The sequence below is a fragment of the Malus domestica genome, chromosome 06 (genome assembly GCF_042453785.1).
Source record: "Malus domestica chromosome 06, GDT2T_hap1".
Taxonomy (NCBI): Eukaryota; Viridiplantae; Streptophyta; class Magnoliopsida; order Rosales; family Rosaceae; genus Malus; species Malus domestica.
In genome coordinates, this window is record NC_091666.1 from 25818527 (window position 1) to 25838569 (window position 20043).

The 20043-nt window shown below is 35.9% G+C and overlaps 2 protein-coding genes across 3 annotated transcripts; both read left to right on the forward strand.

The window, feature by feature from the left end:
- The first annotated feature begins 2841 nt into the window (after window positions 1-2841).
- On the forward strand, window positions 2842-8171 carry LOC103420532 (probable aquaporin NIP5-1). The gene is made up of 4 exons (XM_008358592.4): window positions 2842-3859; window positions 5711-6130; window positions 6244-6305; window positions 7428-8171. Exons 1-4 carry the CDS (start codon window positions 3644-3646, stop codon window positions 7624-7626), a joined length of 897 nt encoding a protein of 298 aa, XP_008356814.1. The 5' UTR covers window positions 2842-3643; the 3' UTR covers window positions 7627-8171.
- A 4395-nt stretch (window positions 8172-12566) lies between these two features.
- On the forward strand, window positions 12567-18678 carry LOC103420531 (uncharacterized). 2 transcript variants are annotated; one of them, XM_008358591.4, is made up of 13 exons: window positions 12567-14067; window positions 14255-14389; window positions 14497-14641; window positions 14972-15274; window positions 15733-15976; window positions 16226-16395; window positions 16520-16630; window positions 16771-16822; window positions 16947-17050; window positions 17143-17271; window positions 17481-17570; window positions 17676-18437; window positions 18528-18678. In XM_008358591.4, the coding sequence occupies exons 1-12, from the start codon at window positions 12818-12820 to the stop codon at window positions 18204-18206; spliced, it is 3264 nt and encodes a 1087-aa protein (XP_008356813.2). In that variant the 5' UTR covers window positions 12567-12817; the 3' UTR covers window positions 18207-18437; window positions 18528-18678. The 2 variants fall into 2 exon arrangements, with proteins under 2 accessions (XP_008356813.2, XP_070680111.1); XM_070824010.1 differs by having other exon boundaries at window positions 12663-14067; window positions 16223-16395.
- The last annotated feature ends 1365 nt before the right edge of the window (window positions 18679-20043 follow it).

The window sequence follows — 20043 nt, forward strand, 5'->3', positions numbered from 1 at the left end:
AATATTGGTCTACATGAATACAGCCGTATGTAGGGTTGCCATGATTTGCCATTACATTCCACTTGCTATCAAATACAAATTCAGCCGAAAAACACAGCTTAAATGCGTTAACAATTTGATACCTACCCCTCTGCTCATCTTGAACCAATTAAAGAAGGAAAGCACCACGTTGGTAGGCTGCAGATTCAAACAGAGTAAGTAGAGTCATAACTCATAAACTCTCGGACTTCTTTTTTTTTTTTTAAATGAATTTTAACGAAAAACTCCTGATATTGTTTACTTTAACGAAAAATCACATTTTTACACTAAAAAATAAATCCTGATACTATTCACTTTACCCTTTATTTTGTCATTTTCGTTAAAACCAAAAGTTTTCAAACCATTTTCATTAGTTTTCCCTTTTTTTAACTGATATTGAGTAATACATATAGTTTACAAAAAAAAAAGAAAAAAGATGTTGCAATAAGTTCATATAAATTAGGAATGTGATTGTATAAATTCTTAATAGATTATGTGTACGAATTCTATGAGATCTAGAAGATCTTTTCTTTTACAACTTGTATTACTTGGATCAAGTTTCTCCCTCCCTTGTTAGTATAAATAAGGACACAATACATGAAAATATCAACACATAGAACTCCTCAAACCCCTTTTCTCTTCTTCTTTCTCATCAATGTGCGATTCATTTACAACATGATTGATTACTTTATTTTCTTTTATAATGTGAGTATGAGTGCCAAACAATCCAAAATACATGTCATATTAAGCTTGAATAATGTGAATTTAGTGTTGTAAAATCACTACCGTCTTACTTAATATTTAAATTGTATTTAATAAAGTATAGATAAACAAGTGTGTTTAATATCTACTAAATTATATATATGTGTGTGTGTGTGTGTGTGTGTGTATCTAAGATACATGTATGTTTAAGATTGCTAATATTTAGGTTAATCGGTTTCTAATAATACTTTAACCCAACAACTAAACTCACCTATTGGCGAGTGGTTGAATTGTTACCCAAAACAAAAAATTTAAAAGTCTACAACCCAACCAATATCGGTTGTGGTAGAAGGGTTGGTCAATACACTCACTTAAATGTCTACCCTTACATAACATGATGAGGTAAGAAGGACACATCTGTTGAATATTGAGAAAAATATTGGGCCACATACATTAATATAATTCAATAAAAGTAGAGTAATTATATGGTTTTTGTTGAATAATTACACTGGAGATTGAAAGACGGGTATTTTTTTAGTAGATGATTGGGTGGCTGGTGGGATTATTATACTGGACCAAAAATGAAGGGCTTCACAGTTCACGGCTTCTCTCACATGTTGGTCATGCTCGAGTGGTGAAAGAGGCCTCCTGTCCAACTGCAAAATTGCAATCCACATCAGAGTCAATGAATTCAAGCGCGCATGAAATGTGGCTCACACGTTCTATTAGCCATCTTTACTGTGATCACACGGCAGCGAATTACATATACATTCGAAAATTGGCTACAATACTTATAAATATTTAATATAATTTTAATTTGACGGTTCGATATAATTTATGTGAAGATATATAAAATATGAGATACATGCATGTAAGTATTGAAAATCTTTTCATGGGAACTATTATTAGCACTCCAAAAATTTCATTATACACTCTTCATAAATGTATTTTTCTTTCTAATTATAGAAAGTTTGGAGTGCCAAATGAGATTTTTGAAATGCTAATAAAAATTCTCTTTATTATTGACGTTCAAGTTTATATTTTGCTTAACATTTGAACTAAGGTCAAGCAAGTTGAAGTTCTCAACATTTGTTAACGCTTTACAAGCACATATAATATTTAATATGGGAAGTTTTTTTCGCATCCTCGCATGCCTCTTCCTTTTTTCACAGTGACGAATTTTCAAACTTAAGACGTGAACAACATTTAGTAATTATTGATAAACACATGTACGTTTATATGAAGAAACGACATTGGATTTATCATTTTGGTAATAATTTGTGTTTTTTTAGGAGAAATTGAGTGAGACTGAGGAGAAAGATGGAGGAGTTGAACAAGGATGAAGATGCACACGGGGCACAAATTGAGTGACGTGTAGCATGTGTGACTAGTAAGCTTCACACACAGAGCAATATGTTTTGATACCTGAAGAAAGTTGATATTTTACCATAAAATCATTTAACAATGTAATGAGTAGTTCAACTCCTTATAAAAATATGAAAAGTTTAGTAAACTTTTGACGCAAGAGATTTCTTATATAGCTCACACAAGAACAATATGTTGCACTGATAAACGAAAATTAAAATTTATGTCAAGTGCTAATATGCCAAGGACAAAGTATCTCTTGACTACAAGTTCTTAAGTGAAAAAATTGGGACTAATTGTTGAAAAGGAAATTATCATTATTAAGAGGAAAATAATTTCCACACATTATTTTTTTATGCACCCTCATATTTATTTATAATATTTTGAATGAATTTAAGCAAATAAGAACCAATGAATAGAAATTTACACAACGAAAATAAACAATTTCATCTCAGAAATTACTACTCACGCCAGAATTTGTCAATTTATCGAGTCTTCTAGTAGCACATCAAAAATAAACAATGTACATTAAAGACGAATATGCAGAAATAATTGTATTATCAAACCAAAAGCTAGGTCATGCACGCTATACCGCGGTGGATTAGGAAGTGGACTTCGCGAGCATTACCGGGGGCCAGCGGCAGTGACTAGATCATTGCATAATGCAAAAAAAAGTGCAAGAAAACTGTTAAATGCAGTGCCCCAATGGAAGGCATTGACTTTCTCCTTAAAATAATGCAGAGAGAGAGAGAGAGAGAGAGAGAGAGAGAGAGAGAGAGAGAGAGAGGTTGGAGTTTGTACTGTCTCGATTTTCTGTTTATATATAAACACACACATCTATGCATTTAAGCCTGACTGCCTCTGAGTTATCTAAAACATCCTTCTCTTCAATCCCTACGTCATATATCTATCTCTTCTTCAGCTCACCTCTGTTACAGTGCAATCCAATCCTCCTCCTTCTTCTTCTTTTGACCAGTTTCAGTCCTTTTCAAATCGTCTGCACTTTTCTGCTGTTTTGTTGCTCCGGTTTTGAACCTGGATCCTTACTTTTTCACCATTCTTCCTTAAACAAAACCTCAAAAAAAAATCATTCCCAGCATGTAATCCAGACTTTAAATCACATCCCACAAAACCCCTTTCTCAGAAAAACCAAAAAAAAATTTGTTTGATTGCTTTTTGTTTGAAAAACTAGAGCTATCCTTGTAGTGGGTACTCTGGATTTCTTCATTTCTTCTATCCCTTAACAAAAAAAATTATAAAAAAACCTTCGAAATATGTAACTTTTATCCTTCCAAAACCCAATTCCCAACCCAAAAACCCCTAAAAAAAAAAAAAAATTAGGTAAATTTTATTTTCGGTATGTACTATCCATAGCCATATTGTCGTCCCCCACTCTGGCCACTATCAAGATTCTCGTGTAGAATTTTTTTTATAAAAATCGTCAAATTATGTAACTCCGAGCTCATTCCCAGAACCCAATTCTCAAAAACCAAAAAAAAAAAAAAAAAAATCTTTTTTGTTTTATCCTTTTTCTTTGTCTTGATTTTGGAAGCTTGAAATGGCGGAATCTGAGCCAGTGACGCCGTCTGCGTCGGCGCCGGCGACGCCTGGGACGCCACTGCCACTGTTTTCAGGGCCGAGAGTGGATTCGCTATCGTATGAGCGTAAGTCAATGCCTCGAACCAAGTGCTTCCCTGTGAATGCTACTGCGTGGGGTCAATCTCCCACGTGCTTCAACGAGTTCCCTACTCCGACTGTCTCCCTCACCCGCAAGGTATGCAAAATGAACTATAAACGGTTATGATGTGAGAATCTCTAGGATGTATATAAAAAGGATTTGGGAAGAATCTTCATCCCTCATAACCAATCCTTTTACTATGCACTTTACCAAAAATAATCCATTTACTATGCACCATTTTTTTGACATTTGTGGCTGTCATATGATTGAGAGGTTTATTCGAGTTTAGGTTCGTTTGGTGTCCGGGATAGAACAAAGAGTAACCAATTGAAATGGAACTCTACTTTCGGTTTTTTGTTTAGTACATATAATTAAAAATTAAACCCCCACTTTAATACGATAAACCATCTAATTTAGTTCCTGTCAACCTTAATTTACTCGGTTGCTAAGTTATACTTGAACGAATAATAGTATGAAAATAAAATTATTAGTGTCTCAATTTAAATATTGTCACCTCCATTGGTGTTTAAAACTTGACAAAATGAATTTCATATCGAAAGAAAATATTTTGATACTGCTTTGGTGCATTATTGTTGGTGCTTCAACGGTGACGTATTTACAGTTTCAGTCATGAAGTTGAAAATATACAAAAAGCTGGATATATTATTATTTTGTTAGAAAAAGATTAATAATTTGTCTATAAATTAATAAATAAACACATGCTCGGGAGAAAAGCATTTTGTCCGTACTCTCAATTATTTAATAGAAGAAACAAATTGGTTAGGGTTTGACTCCTATTGATACACATTAGAAACGAAAGCTTTTCACCTGCTCTACATATATTTTAGCAAACCGCCCTTTTAATCGATTTATTTTTTGGCCGTGGTCCTTAAGCAACTTGGTCGGTTCTTAACAAACCTCTATAATTTATCCCAAAAAAAAAAAAACCTCTATAATTTGAATAAAGTATTGGGATTAAAATAAATCCAGGACGGCTAGTCCGAAGGGATATACTTTTGAAGAAGTTAATTTATCCAACAAAAAAAAAAAGAAATTAATTTCATATTCGGCATGTGGTCTACCTTCTACCAGTATTTCTTTTTAAATAATAGGAAAAGAAGAAAAAAGTAAACTGCATATGTATAACATATGTCGTTCTTAGTTGTCATCATCCTAATGTCAAACTTATTTTCTTTCCCGAAAATATGCATACGATGCTAGTAGAACCATGCCTTAAGAATTCATGTCTAGGCTTTTCAACACGATCGATAATGCTACTCAAACACTTTCAAGTGCTTTACGCTTTATTGCACGTCTATTAGCTAAGATCCATTCATTGTGCTTTGAGAACTTTTTAAGGTTTCAACATTTGAAAATGCATTTTTGATGGTGGGCATTACCAAAGAAAGTTAAAAAGTATTCCCAACAAGAACATCTCATTGGGCAAAAGCTTTGTTCATTACACATTTAAAAAATGCTTGCACTTTAGCCGCTAGGGTTAGCTTAGTGGTGAGGATGGACCGTGTGATATGAGTAAGTTTTGAAGGTTTCAGAGTTGAATCAGCGGTTCATAACTAATCACATTTATATTGTCCACAAAAAGTCTCTGTTCAATTAGAGGTGAAATTATGCAATACAAGTTGTACTTTATCTTGTGAAGTTTCAAAAAAAAGATTCCATTATCCAACACATGAATTACGTTCAGAGTTCAAATTCCTCCAATGTAGTAAAGAAAATGTGTATGCTAAGAGAGGCACGTTAAATAAACCCTTTACACTTTAGCATACCGATTTAGAAAAAACTCGTTCAACCGATTAAATTAGAGAAATCAGTCTAAACCAATTAACAATGAGTGGAGAAGTTTCGTAGCGGTTAGTTATATAACGTTACACAAAACTTTAATTTCCTGATGTGGGATAATAACTAATTTTGATCAACATTATGTAGCTTGGAGCTGAGTTCGTAGGAACCTTCATCTTGATGTTTGCAGCAAGTGCTGGACCAATCGTGAACCAAAAGTACAACGGAGCAGAGAGCTTGATCGGAAATGCAGCATGCGCAGGGCTTGGCGTGATGATCGTGATTCTCTCCACTGGCCACATCTCTGGTGCGCATCTGAACCCATCTCTCACCATTGCATTTGCCGCCCTCCGACACTTCCCGTGGGTCCAAGTCCCAGCCTACATCGCAGCTCAGGTTTCGGCCTCCATTTGCGCCTCGTTTGCTCTCAAAGGGATTTTCCATCCGTACATATCCGGCGGAGTCACGGTGCCTACTGTGAGCACTGGCCAGGCTTTTGGACTTGAGTTCATCATCACTTTTAATCTGTTGTTCGTTGTCACTGCTGTTGCAACTGACACTCGAGCGGTATGTAAATATATCAACCTCACATAAATTTGATTGTTCATATCTCAGATTCTTTTAACTAATTTCAAATATATTCTGTCTTTCTAATGCGCTTGGGATTTGGTGACATGCAGTTGGGAGAATTGGCTGGTTTAGCAGTTGGGGCTACTGTCATGCTAAACATTCTTATTGCAGGGTTAGTACTTCATCTCTCTCTCTCTCTCTCTCATTTTATCCTTCTTAATGCTATTTATCTACTATTGGACTGCTTTGTGATTTAGTTATAATTAGGGTTTATTTGAAAATAATTTAAGTTTTAATTTTATGTTCTCATTTAAAAAAAGAATAAAACCAAAAACTAAAGGAAAAAAAATTGCAAATGGCCTTTTATTATAGTGGTGGAAAGATGTTGAGCATGATGGCGTGGATTTAAACTCCGTCGGTGGCTAATCTAACAAAATCTAAAGCCTTTTTTTTTTTGCTTTATTTATTTTTTTCTATGAATTCATATATAATTGTGGGTAGGTGACTTTTTCTTATTTTTATCAAATTGTAATAATAGTCTGCAAATTTTGTTATTACTTATTTTCAATATAATGCTCCACATAATTACTTTTCTTTCGTGATAAAGTTAATGGTGTATGTGTGTTAGATCAATTTGTCTTTGTATTTGCCTATCTAGCATCAAACTATATCTTCTTCGTAAATTGAAGTGGTTTAAACTATCGTATTGTCTAAAAAATTATTTTGAGTAGTCTCATTTATGCTCGAGTATCGTTAAATTAGCACCCTATAAGAAAACAAAGTTTTCCCATCATTGACTAGCTGAAAAAGAAAAAGAAAAAGCAAACTAAAGAAACCCTTGTTGATGCTTAAATTTTTTGTCTTAATTTAATTATTATGTTTCCCAATTACAATGGGTATTTGTTCAAAACAAATAAAATGGTCGACAAATAAATATAGACTTATCACAATGTACTACAAAAAGTGACTCATCCCTACAAAATAATAATGGAAATCATATAGCTAACGTATACACATATCCCTGATACAAACAAAGTTAAGCTTGTCATTTGTTTGTTTTTGTTGGGTTGGAGGGTGGGCAAGTTGGTAGCTCCCACAGCAATCAAAACAGTTTCATGCACACTCATCATCCTCATGTTGGCATAACGCCACATAATTGAAAGGGAAAAACTCGATGGTGGTGTGTTGTTTTTGTTATCATCTTAGCATTTCCCTCCTACACCCCAAGTCTAAAGATAAAAGATTCCAGCGGAATGTAGTACTGAAAATTAGGGTTTTGTTTTGGCGTTGGCAGGCCATCTAGCGGTGGTTCAATGAACCCGGTGCGCACTCTAGGTCCCGCTGTCGCCGCCGGAAACTACACGAAGTTGTGGATATACCTAGTGGCTCCTACCCTTGGAGCTCTCGCCGGGGCGGCCACCTACACAGCTGTGAAGCTCCGGGAAGATGAAGTGGATGCACCTGTGCGCGAGGCCAGGAGCTTCCGTCGCTAGAGCTATAAAAGGGCACGAATACGTAGGACAATAATCTCTTGTCATGCAGTTTTTCGTGTTATGTTATTTAGTTATTAATCTAGATTATTGATAAGATGAAAATCTTATTAATTTTCTTTATTATAAAAGGGAATAACAATATGATAACATAGCATACGAAAACGATTGCAAAACATATTACCTTAAGTATGCTTAGTCCCTTGCATGGTTTATACGATATGATATGACGTGATTAGATATCTTAAGACAAGTTTGATAAGAATAAAGGGAAGGGCGGGAGATATATGTAAGATGTGATGGAAAGTCTTGCCCCCTGGCCCATTTGGCTTTTCACTATAAAGAAGTGTGTGATATCATCTCTCACAAGGTCATTGTCCGATCGGATGGTCCTGCGAGAAGACTTCGGATGGGATCTGTTTGTTTAATTTGTGTTATGTAGTTCTTTTGTTTTCTTTTCTTTTCTGCGTTCGGAAAGTGACTTTATGTAAAAACTGCATGCAGTATGATGCATGGTTTGATAAATAAATAAAGTTTGTGTGATAAAATGGACTTTGATTTGATCTGCTGCATAGTTTAATTTGGTACATGCATGGCTGGATCTGCCGACCATATCAATTATACTAAATTACGTTACGTGGAGAGGAGGTTTGACGGTATATGCACCCTAGTATGAGAGAGATGCAGGTAATAACGTTACCAGATGAGGAATGTTAATATTACAAGTGTATATAATCATAATTAATTTTTAGCAGAGAATTCCATAATGATTTGACTTAATATTATTCTAATTAAAGTTCAAGAGGCAAGTGCCCCTTGACCACATTGGTGAAAAAGTGTTTTGCGCTTGCATGAATTGCGTAAGTTCAAATCCAAACGATGACTAATCTAACATGTAACTTATTAACGCAATCACTCAAATAAAAATAAAAAATAAAAAAAGTTCGACAAGTCTTGTGTTGTTTGTCCAAGGGTGATCGTGGTTGACCGGTTAGTGAAGGTGTTAAGGGTGATGGTGTTGGTACGGTGGAGTTGTTAGTAGAGGTGATAAATCAATTTATTAAGTTGTTCATAGGTATCCATTAAGACTTATTTAATTTAATTTTATACTATTAGCATCACTACCAATCTCACATCTATTATATAATGATATCAAATTAAACGAATCTTAAGCGATACTCATTAACAACCCAATGATTAATTTGCCACCTCTAGTTACTAGTGATAAAGTGATAGGATGGGGGTGGTAGTGGTCTTATGACATGGTGGTGTTTGTGGTCGATCATATGATTGTTTTCTATTTTATTTTTTCAAAAGATTGTTGCTATTTTTTTTTATCATAGTCTTTAAAATTTAGAAATAACAATTATTTTTTCAATAATGCTATTATTATTACGTTTGTGTACTACAATTGTATACCATATCAGATTGTATCTGATGTGGACAGCTACATCATTTAAATTAATCAAAATTTAACTTCAATTAGAAACTATTAATAAACCAATAATTAAGAAAAAACCGGTTAATTAAATTATATATTAATATGTTATCCAAAGTTTTCATTGCCATATACAACTTAGTTCCTCAATAATGCACTACAAATCTTATCCATGGTAACCAAATCAAGAGATTTTTTTTTCACTTTCAGATTAAGCTTTTTATCACTTTCAAATTAGGCTTTTTGATCACTTTAAGTCAAATTAGGCTTTTTTATCACTTTCAGATTAAGTAACAAACTTAATTAAAGTAAGTCTACTTGCCATAGAAAGCATTTTCCTAATACAAGGAGACAACTTTATCTAAACTTTATCCACCACATATTGATAAGTTGCACTATTAACCCTTTTATGCAATAAAGGAACTCCAAGATATGTCCCAAGCGAGATAGCCACATTTGAGCGGCATATCTTGCTGATTTTACGAGCCACTCTTCTCCTAGTATTCAAAGAAACAAAAAACTTTGACTTATCAAAATTTATTAATTCACCAGAAAAAGCACAGAACTTAGCAATGCACGACTTGACAATCTTTGCTGGTGAAATAGTACCTTTAGTAAAAACAAGAAGATAATCTGCAAAAAATAGGTGGGAAATACCAAGACCTCTTCTTAAGACTTCTGGCAGGTTTCCATTTTTATTATTAACTTCATGGGTAATCAAATGACTTAGCTTCTTCATACAAATAACAAAAAGGTAAGGAGAAAGAGGATGTCCCTGTCTTATATCACAACCTGGTTGAAACGCATCAGTAAGTTCACCATTAACAATAGCTCTGAAATTGACATAATTTATACAACTTAAGATGATCTAGAGTAAACTTCCATTAATACCAATTTCAAAAAGAATATAAGCAACAAAACCCCACGATAATGTGTTATAAGCATTAGATAAATCAAATTTTCAAGCCAAGAAGCCATTTTTTCCTCTAGCAAGCTTAAATTTATGTAAAACTTCCTGAGCTAAAGCACCAGAAACAAAATTAAATTAATTTGGGCTAATAATTTTCTCCATTATAGGCTGCAACTTGCAAACCAGAAGTTTGGCAACTACTTTATACATTGTATGTAGTACATAAACTGGTGGGCCTAATTAGAGTCATAAAAATTGGATTAGGAACTTTAGGTAATAAAGTGCTAAGCGTTTCATTTATACCAAGAGGAATTTTGCTATGCTAAAAAAAATATTGAACATAAGTGATGACGCCGTTAGCACTACGATCTCTAAACTTTAACAACTTGAGCATTAAGATCTCTAACTTCTTCCTCCAACAACGGGGGTGGAAAAACAAAAACTTAGGCATTACGATCTCTAACTTCTATCAGTGAACAAATCTTTGAAATAATTAACCACCACAGCTTTCAGATCCTGTTGACCCTCCTTCCAAACACCAGAACCATCTTCAAGTCCTTCCAACCTGTTTTTCCTCCTTCTAATAAGAGTAAACATATGAAAGAATTTGGTGTTTCTATGCCGTCTTTAAGCTTAGAAACTCTGAATTTTTATTTTTTTACAAAAACATGCTTCCTGATCATTTAAGATTAATAATCTTGGAATAACTTATCTTCTAAATCAATGAGAAAGCTTCACATTCAAAGCTTTTTGGATACCTTGGATTTGATAAAAAAAAATAAAGTTCTTATGAAAAAAAATTCCCAAAGATCTCCTAATTCCACTTTTGAAGAACCCCTCTTTAAACGCATTGAGTTTGAAAGCAATATCATGGTTATTGGTATACCAATTAGGATGCACATGTTCTTCGAAACTCTCATGTTGCAGCAACATGGCCTCAAATCCAAAAGGTTTGAGAGTAGCTCAAGAAACTTTGTTTAATAACAAACTGATTAATAAAGAATTGTGATCAGAGCTAAGCTTGGGTAAATGCTTCACGAAAGTATCAGGAAAAACAACTCTCCAAGAAGGATTACAAATAGCCTTGTCAATACGCTGCTTAATAACCTCACTGAAATACCTCTTGTGACCTAAGTGTACTTACTGCCCATAAAACCCATATCAATCATACCAACATTATCAAACCAGCAAAAAAAGTCCAGCCTCCAGCCTCCAGCCTCCATCATATATGGAAGGAATGAAGATTCCAGCCTCCATCAAGGAAGGAAGCCAGTGGAAGTCCTACCAACAATACTGCCAACAAAGGCAGATCGTGAGAATGAGGTGGTGCGAACACTCGAGTCGGTGCGAACACCATAACTCTACACACCTTCGCAATGAACCGCAACAGAAGGCGGTCAAAAGTAGTTGCAGGCCGGGATTGAAAAGAAATTGATGAAGGATAGAGCCAAATTATGTTGATCAAACAGAATATGGATAGGTAACAGAGAGGAAAGAAGATAGGATGGTGGATCTGAGGACAAAAACTAGTTGGATCAACGATTTGTAGGGTGAAAGGACCTTGCTGTTGAGGAAGGAGAGCAGGGGAGAAAACATATGAGGAAAGAAGGTAGAGAAGGGAAAAGAAAACATAAAGAAGAAGAGAAAGGCTGCCACCAACCCTGACCATAGCTAGGGCCGACGGCCGGAACGCAAGACCTGAAACTAATGACCGTCACACACAGTGAGACCAACTCTCAAAGAGAGAGAAGTAAATACCTTTTAGACATCAACATTGCCATTAACCAAATCAATTGTAGAACAAACAAAATTCTCTACGCCAACCCATCTAACATTCTCTATACTAAGGTATACTAAGGTGTATTCAATTGAGAATTTGGGTAATTTTAATGGATTTATAAATTTATAGAGTTTAATTGATTTGTAGAGATTCCATGAAATTTTTTTATTCAATTCATTTGAAATCTCAGGGGAGATAAGATATTTGTGAATGCTTAAGTTGCACTACAAAACCCCTCTAATTCCCACAAATTCCTCAACTTTTAAAAACTATTCAAAATAAATTCTTAATTGAATACACCTGGATTGCAAGTGGTCATTTACCACAGTGATGGAAATGTGTTAAGCCCCCATGACAGGGTGGGTTCAAACCCCGTCGGTGGCTAATCTAACATAATCTATCATTTGATAAAAAAAAAATAATAATAATAATAAAAACCTCGGGGCTATTTAAATTTTTTTCTTTAAAAAAAATAGAACAATTGGTAACAAGCTACGATTATCCACCATTTCCGTTTGATAAAAATAAAAAAATTAAAAAAAAACCTCGAGGCTATTTAATTTTTTTTTCTTTAAAAAAAAGGAGACAATTAGTGGTAAGTCACGGTTATCCACTATTTTCGAGGGTCAAAAAGACTCATAGAGGCATTTCAGCTTCCCTTTCTACACCAAGAGTGGGTTTTGAATCCGAGTCCTCCAATTTTTAGTTAGAACGAAGGCTCACAATCCACCATTTACTACTAAACCACTTTAATTTGCGGTTTGGTGGGTCCATTTTTCTGTGCTTAATATTGTAATTGGGACACTTCTTGTACCTTTGAACAAAAAAGAACCACCAATTAATGGGCCGAGTGTAAACTTCAAACCTGAGATCCAGTTCCGTTATCCATGTCCAGTGTGGGTAAGGGCGTCACCGCGTTAAAATAAGAAAAACAAATTTTGGAGGGAAATGAACAGCGGAAGACAAACGATTCTTCAATCCTCTTCGTCCTCTCCAAACTCCAATCCACTCCAGCGACTCTGATTTTTTCCAATTTTCCAGATTTATTTCCATTGATATTCTTGCCATGGCAGATTTGTCATCCGATTACGGAGGAGAAGTGAAACGGTGCCCTATTCACCGCAAGCGACCGAGACCGCCGAGAAGCGAAGCGAGTACGGCGGTTTCGGTCCACGTGAAGCAGCTCGACGTCCCTCTCACGTGTCCGGAAACCGGTTCTCCGGTCGATTCAATTTGTCTCCAACCGGATCGCCCTTACACGATCGGGCGGAGCAATCGTGGTTGTCATTTCGTCTTCGCCGATCGCCGTGTGGGTAAGAAACATTGCCAGATTATTTATAATTCTTTTGATCGGAAACTGTATGTTATTGACGGCGCATTGATTTCGGTTCCTCAATTTAGGAATCGATTGGAATTGGAAGAGTGTTGTAATGTTAGGGTTTCTTTGAATGGGGTTTTTGTGAATGGGATTAGGGTTAGGGAAGGCGTGGCGGTGGAGTTGTCGGATGGAGACCGGGTCTCACTCGGTTGCTCAACTGAGAATTGTTGTAATCCGATTCGGATTGGATTTGTTGTTAATAAGATTGTTTGTGAGGACCAAATTGTACAGAGTTTTGATAACCCCCAAGGACCCGTTAAACCTTTATGTGTATCATGTCCATGGGGACGTAAGAGGGTTTTTGCTTCCCGGGCTGAGGGTTCTCCGTCTTCAATCGTTGGAAGAGCAAACTTTCTCTTAAGTGAGTGCAGGCACATTTTGCTTAGCAATGACCCTATATCGTATATTCGAAAATGTTGTAGATATTCTTTTGAGAATGGATTTATACGAAGTAATGATATAGGAGAATCTCCAGGTCTCGATACTGATAGGCTTCCGCTTAACGGGGAAAAATCATTGTTGTGTCAAACCTCACACATAGATTGCGATGTGAAAAATAAAATGCAGTTCACTTCAGTCATGCATCAGTGTGAAAATGTAGTGGCTTCAGAACCAAATGGTGTCATCTTACATAAACAAGACAATGCTCAAGTTCCCTCTGAGACTGCTGTTGCTGATGGGAATCTTGAGACTTCATCTTTCAATTTTACGGGTAGGGAAGACCCTCCTAATTGTGATGGTATTGTCAAGAACAAAACCCGGTGCAGAAATGTTGCTTCACAACCTGGCAAGAACTTTTACTTGAATCGCCTTTCTTTTATGGGCCACAACTCTTCAACTTCAAGTCAAGATTCCGTTATTTCCTTGCCCGAGCTTCTTTATCCTGTGCAAAGTATTTCACAGATGTTTATTGCAACATTTACAAGTGACATTTTGTGGTAGGTTAACCATATGTTTTTTCATACTTTGTTGTTGGCATGCCTACCTATGAATTGTTTATGCATCGCCCTAGTAGTTTCTCATTCCATTTGGCTTCTCCTTTTTATTATATTATATATTTCACTCATATGTTTCACCTCAAGTACTCTTTTCAATCCTAACTGTCTAATGGTGGTGTATGGGTAGGTTTTTGTCATCCTGTGAGATTCCTAGCCATCTGCCAGTTACAGTTGCTTGTCATAATACTGAAAGATGTTGGAGTTCAAGCCCTAATAAAAGAACATCTTCACCTTATCCAGATTTTCCGAAGTTAGTTTTAGTGTGAGTAATTTGTCATATATCTCGTTCGTTAATGGGGCACTTATATTGTGCACAAGACCTTTATTTTTATTTAACAATAATCATTTTTATGGTTTTCATAATAATAGGTATCCCCCGTTTCCCGAGGCCATAGCTTTTGGTAATGACCGCAAGAGACATGGAATTGCTTGCCATCATCCAAAATTGTTGGTCCTGAAAAGAGATGATAGTATTCGTGTCATCATTACCTCTGCAAATTTAGTGTCAACACAGGTGCTTGTGCAGTTTGAAGTCCTGTTATTTATATTCTATTATTTTGATGTTAATTACATTTCCTATTTGCAAAAGGTCACTTCTAATTTATTTAAGAACTTTGGGAATAATGTAATTGCAACTTGGAATGCATGTATGCTTTGATTTTTATTAATAAAGAAATGTCTGGAAAATTTTATGGAATGTGCAAATTTTTGTTTCTCAATTATAAGAAAGCCTATCGATGATGGATAAATGCAAACTCTTATGTTTATTAATTGAACATTCTGTCACAATTTCTGCCATGTCATTTTCAGCACAGATTACTAATTGCTTCTTATAACTTAGCAGTGGAATGCAGTGACCAATACTGTCTGGTGGCAAGATTTCCCTTGTAGAAGCGCACCTGATTATACTTCCCTTTTTACTCAATTCCACGATGGGGAAACGAATCAAGACTCAAAAACAGATTTTGCTTCTCAGCTGGCTGGATTTATGGCAATGCTACTGACTGATGTACCTAGTCAGGCCCAGTGGATTGTTGACTTGACAAAATATGATTTTGGAGGTGCAACTGGACATTTAGTTGCTTCTGTTCCTGGAGTTCATTCTTATAAAACTCCCTTTATGTTGGATTCCAGGCACTTCGGGCTTGTAAGTGCTTTCATTTGTGATGTGTGCAGTCCAACATCATCTATACATATGTTATTATTATTATTATTATTTTTTGAATAGGAAAGCTGATCTCCAAATGTCAACACCACCTTGACATTTTCTTATCCAGAACTATAGACATTTGTCTTTTTATTGAATTATTCTCTTTGAATGTGACCCAGAAACTCAGTTGATCCATGGCATTAGGTAGTAATATGTTTCAGTGTTTTTCTTGTAAGTCAAACTTAATGAGTTTTTCATAATTTATTTTACCGTATGGGCAGGGAATTCATTAAATGCCCACTTTTCAAACATACAAAAAAGTCCTAAATAGGATTTAGCTCAATTTTGGTGGTTGCATTTTATCAGTATCAATAGGGAAGACTTCAGATGTTTTTTTTTTCAGTGGCTGCTTGGTCAAACTACGTTTCTAATTCTGTTACTAATTTTTATGTCAGGCTGATCATGGTGCGTCATCTGGTGCAAAATTCCTTGGATCTGTTGAAGCATCTGTAGTTGGTCTAAGCTACCTCTTTCGCAATGCAAAAGACTCAAATGGTGCAAAGCTTAAGAAATTGGCTTCATTTCTGAGGAAATCATGTGAACATGCAAAAGCTTTATCAATTGTTTTAACAAGAAACACAAATGTTCCTGCAGATGCAAATGCAGTGAATATTGTTGTTCCTGACTCCAATGAGGGAGGTAAATTCACATTGCTTTTAAAAAAACAGTCACTTATAAATTTATTTTTATGTACTTTTGGTATCAGGTGTTGTTTGCATAATATAATTATAAAATTGTATGAATGGGGATTGTTTCTCTTTTATTGCATGCAGGATGATTGTTCTATTTGTCTATCGTGAATCCTCTAAATGTGTGAATGTGGTTAAGTTGTGACCCTTGATGCTGTTGGTTACCTAAGTAGAGTAACTTCTTTGTTTGTTGTAGCAGACTCTGTTCAACTTGGCTTCTTGCCTAGAAATGTTGCAAAATGGGTCTCTCCACTGTGGGATATTGGACTCTTCAGCTTCTCTGGTTATATCTGTCCTAAAGAAGCTCTTACAGCAGCTTTAGGAGGAGGAAACAGCAAGAAAGTGCAACTGATACTGCATGTGTCACAGGTATTCTATTCTGCATTATTGATATGCTTTGTGGAGTCATGAACTGGAGCTTACTCTAAATGCTAGCACGAAGACTTCGATTTGGAATGTGCATTTATGATAAACATAATGCTGCTTTTTGCAGGGACCCAAGTTTGAGGATATATCAAATATCATGGAATCTCAACATATTTTTGCATTATGCTCTCTGATTGGTGCCGTTCAAAGGTGTACAGGCCTCTGGCGACTGCAGGAGGTAATAGCTCCGATATTCTTAGTTGTCAAATTTCAGTTTATACTTCCATGATTAAATGTTTATATGCAACTGATGCTGTTCAGTGCTTCCTAGTTTATGTTGTTGTTGCAGTATCTTATGCAGTATTTTCTCTTTATCAGGTTTTAGGTCAGTATAATTGGCCCGAATCACTTGACTCTGATTTTGTTTATGGTGAGTGTATCTTATCTTATCTTGAACAATCTTAATCTATTTTAGAATTTGGAATATATATATCATTAACGAAAAGAGAAACTCCAAAGACACGTTCTGATTATTCAGTTGGATTTTTTTTAAGGCGCATCCTCAATTGGGTCAATCAATGCCAAATTTTTAGCTGCATTTTCAGTAGCTGCAGGAAAGAAATCATTGGAATTCGAGTCTGAAGAGTCCGATCCAGAGGTAATTAGACACTCTGTCCTTTTATAGAAATTCTTGAAGAGTTTATGTCATGTTTATTCATTTACCTCTGGAGTTCTCTATACTCTTAACAGTGGGGCTGTTGGAGTGCTAGTCAAGAATCAAAAAGTCCATCCATTAAAATTGTTTTTCCTACCATAAAAAGAGTGAAGAATGCATGCAATGGAATCTTTCCTTCAAAACGCATTCTTTGCTTCTCTGAGGTATGTGATCTTTCAGCTTCTTGCAATATCGGTTTTATCTTATATTTCCGGATTATTATCTGCATTGGTTTAGCACTATTTGTATTCAAGTTTAAAAAGTTATTGTGAATCCGTAACTGATGGTTAGGAATTTTTTCTTTTTCAGTGATAGGGTTTAGCCCTTACATCTTACTATTTGTTGACAATGTACAATTTTTTTATTTCCTTAGAAAACATGGCAAAGGCTGAGGACTATAGACATACTTCATGATGCAATTCCTCACCCCTACGATAGAGTAGGACATCCAATGCACAGCAAGGTATGAATTTATCGCAAGAGGCATCTGGCATCTTGTCTTACACTTACACTGCCATATGGATAATATTGTAGCATCTTATCTGCATTACATTTCTAATATATGCAGGTGGCACGGAGACGCTTCCACTCAAAGACAGACGGATCTTCATTTGGTTGGGTATATTGTGGTTCCCATAATTTCAGTGCAGCGGCCTGGGGACGACCAATCAATGGTCCATTTGGTTTAAACATGAACGGACTAGGGAAAGCCAACTCTACTTTGGGTCAGATGCTTCATATTTGCAACTATGAACTTGGGATCATTTTCACCTTTCCCCCAACAGACACAGATGGTAGCGCCAACAAAAATAGCGCAAAATTGGATAATATTGTTTTGCCATTCATTGTGCCTGCTCCAAAATACAGGCGAGGAGACAGGCCAGCAACAGGGAAGGCTATGAGGGAGGCATTAGCCGAACTTACTGAACAAGAGAGACAAAAACTTTTAGAAGCAGCTACAATCGAGGAAATTATGGAAGAGACTCCAGACGAAGATGAAGTAGTTGAGGCGGATGATTATGTTGCAGAAGAGAAGGAAGAGGAGAAGGCTTACGCCAAGATACTTTGGAGCCAAGTAGACTCATCCGAGAGCAGTTGAATCTCCATTTGGAGTGAAATGCAATCACCCGGAGCAGAAAGAGTTAAGCACCGCAGCTGCTTATTTATGCAAGATAGAAATCTTGCCGTGCATATATCATTAAGACATGCACTGTCCCATCTTCCTGCTTAAACCGTTGATCTCACTGACAAGGCGAGAAGTAGATTTGGTGCGTCATGTCTTTGGAGGAAATAAAAACCGAAACTCGCCAACTCGGTATCCTCCAAATTGGTAACGACATCTATCCTCTAGCATTTTTTACCTTGATCAATTTGCTGGTGGCCTGCTAGTAACTTTAGTTTCATGTCTTTCGTGTTTCAGGCCCTGGAAAGTCAGCTGGATTATAAAAGCAGCAGGGCTGCATTTTTTAGGGCTCAAAATTGATATGTAACAGAAATATATGTACAAACCAAACTTTTATATGATGGAAGGGAAGTTTGGCAAACTTAATCCCATGACATTTCCAATTCAACCCTTACCCAACTCAACAAAATCTGCATTCTTTGAGGGATGAAATTGGTATTTAGCAGGTCCTAGTGTATGAAATACAAGAACCAACCTTCGTAACATGCTGGAAAGGAGAGTTGGGCAAGTGTTTGTCCTTATAGACTGACCTCAACACATGCCCAATTGAAACGAGAGATTTATGGTTGTGATTGTAACACCGTCACGTAAGTGGTGGATATCAACTTGTATTCTAATGTATTTTGTTAACTAAAGAAGTGTGGTATCCACACATCTTTTTTTGTTTCTCACACCCTTATAATTTCCGGCCGTCGGATTGGATGAATTGAAGAAGATTAATGGACAGAAATCAACAAGGGGTGTGCGAGAAGTAAAAAATAGTGTGTATGGATAGTACACCCCTAACTAAATACTATACCCTAAAACATAAAGCTCATCATCTACCCATATATGGACATGTGGATAGTACTCCATGACGGTTTCATAGTCAAACAAACGAATCCAGATTGGCGGATCCTTTTGTGGGGATACTGGAGATTCGTGAATCGTGTTCGTTTATCGTATATCATGCGATCAAAAATTATTTTAAATATTTTTAATTAAAATTAAACATAAACAGTACTTGACAAAAACTGAGCTCACGATATATGATGAACGAACATGATTCACAGATTCCTAGAATCCTCAACAAAAGAATCCGAAGAGGATCCTGTTGGCAAACAGACAGTTAATCTTGCATTTTAAAATTAAAAATGCTACATAATAGTGCACGATTGACTTAAAATAACCTTTCTCCGGTATGTATCTGCCAGTCAGCCGCCCGAATCTGTGAGAAAGAAAGATAAAAAACCGAAGTTGTTTTCTTTAATCCGGACAAAAGAAAGAGTTGTAGGAGGAGGAGAAAAAGCAACAGTAGCAACGTGCACAAAGAGCAAAGGTTGACGTGTCGGCCCATTGTACTCATACCTTTCGTCCACCCCTCTCCTTCCTTTCCTTTCCTTGCCGTCTTTCTCTCATCAAGGTTTAAACTTGAAACCTAATTACTTTTCTACTTTTTTGCAAAAAAATGGGAAGCAAGCGAAAAAATGGTACTTTGGGGACTTGTCAAACGTGGTTCTGTTCTGTCCTCACCCAAGTTCCTGAATGAGGATCTTCTCTAGATCTTCTTTGTGAGGATTTTCTTTGTAAGGATTCTGAATGGAAATCTTCAAATTGTATGCATTTATCGTACATCGTAAGGTCATAAATCATTTTAAATATATTTATTTAAAATTAAATATTAATAATATTTGATAAAAATTGATCGCACGATATATGATAAATAAACACGATTTGAAACTGGATCCTCACAAAGAGAATCGTGAGGATTCTC

What these genes read in the sequence shown, in the direction of transcription:
- LOC103420532 (XM_008358592.4), top strand. Translation starts at nt 3,644, where the DNA reads ATGGCGGAATCTGAGCCAGTGACGCCGTCTGCGTCGGCGCCGGCGACG. An exon ending in TTGCAACTGACACTCGAGCG is followed by an intron (nt 6,131 to 6,243) that starts GTATGTAAATAT and finishes GGTGACATGCAG; the next exon opens with TTGGGAGAATTGGCTGGTTT. An exon ending in CTAAACATTCTTATTGCAGG is followed by an intron (nt 6,306 to 7,427) that starts GTTAGTACTTCA and finishes TGGCGTTGGCAG; the next exon opens with GCCATCTAGCGGTGGTTCAA.
- LOC103420531 (XM_070824010.1), top strand. Translation starts at nt 12,818, where the DNA reads ATGGCAGATTTGTCATCCGATTACGGAGGAGAAGTGAAACGGTGCCCT. An exon ending in TGACTCTGATTTTGTTTATG is followed by an intron (nt 16,823 to 16,946) that starts GTGAGTGTATCT and finishes ATTTTTTTTAAG; the next exon opens with GCGCATCCTCAATTGGGTCA. An exon ending in CTGAAGAGTCCGATCCAGAG is followed by an intron (nt 17,051 to 17,142) that starts GTAATTAGACAC and finishes TACTCTTAACAG; the next exon opens with TGGGGCTGTTGGAGTGCTAG.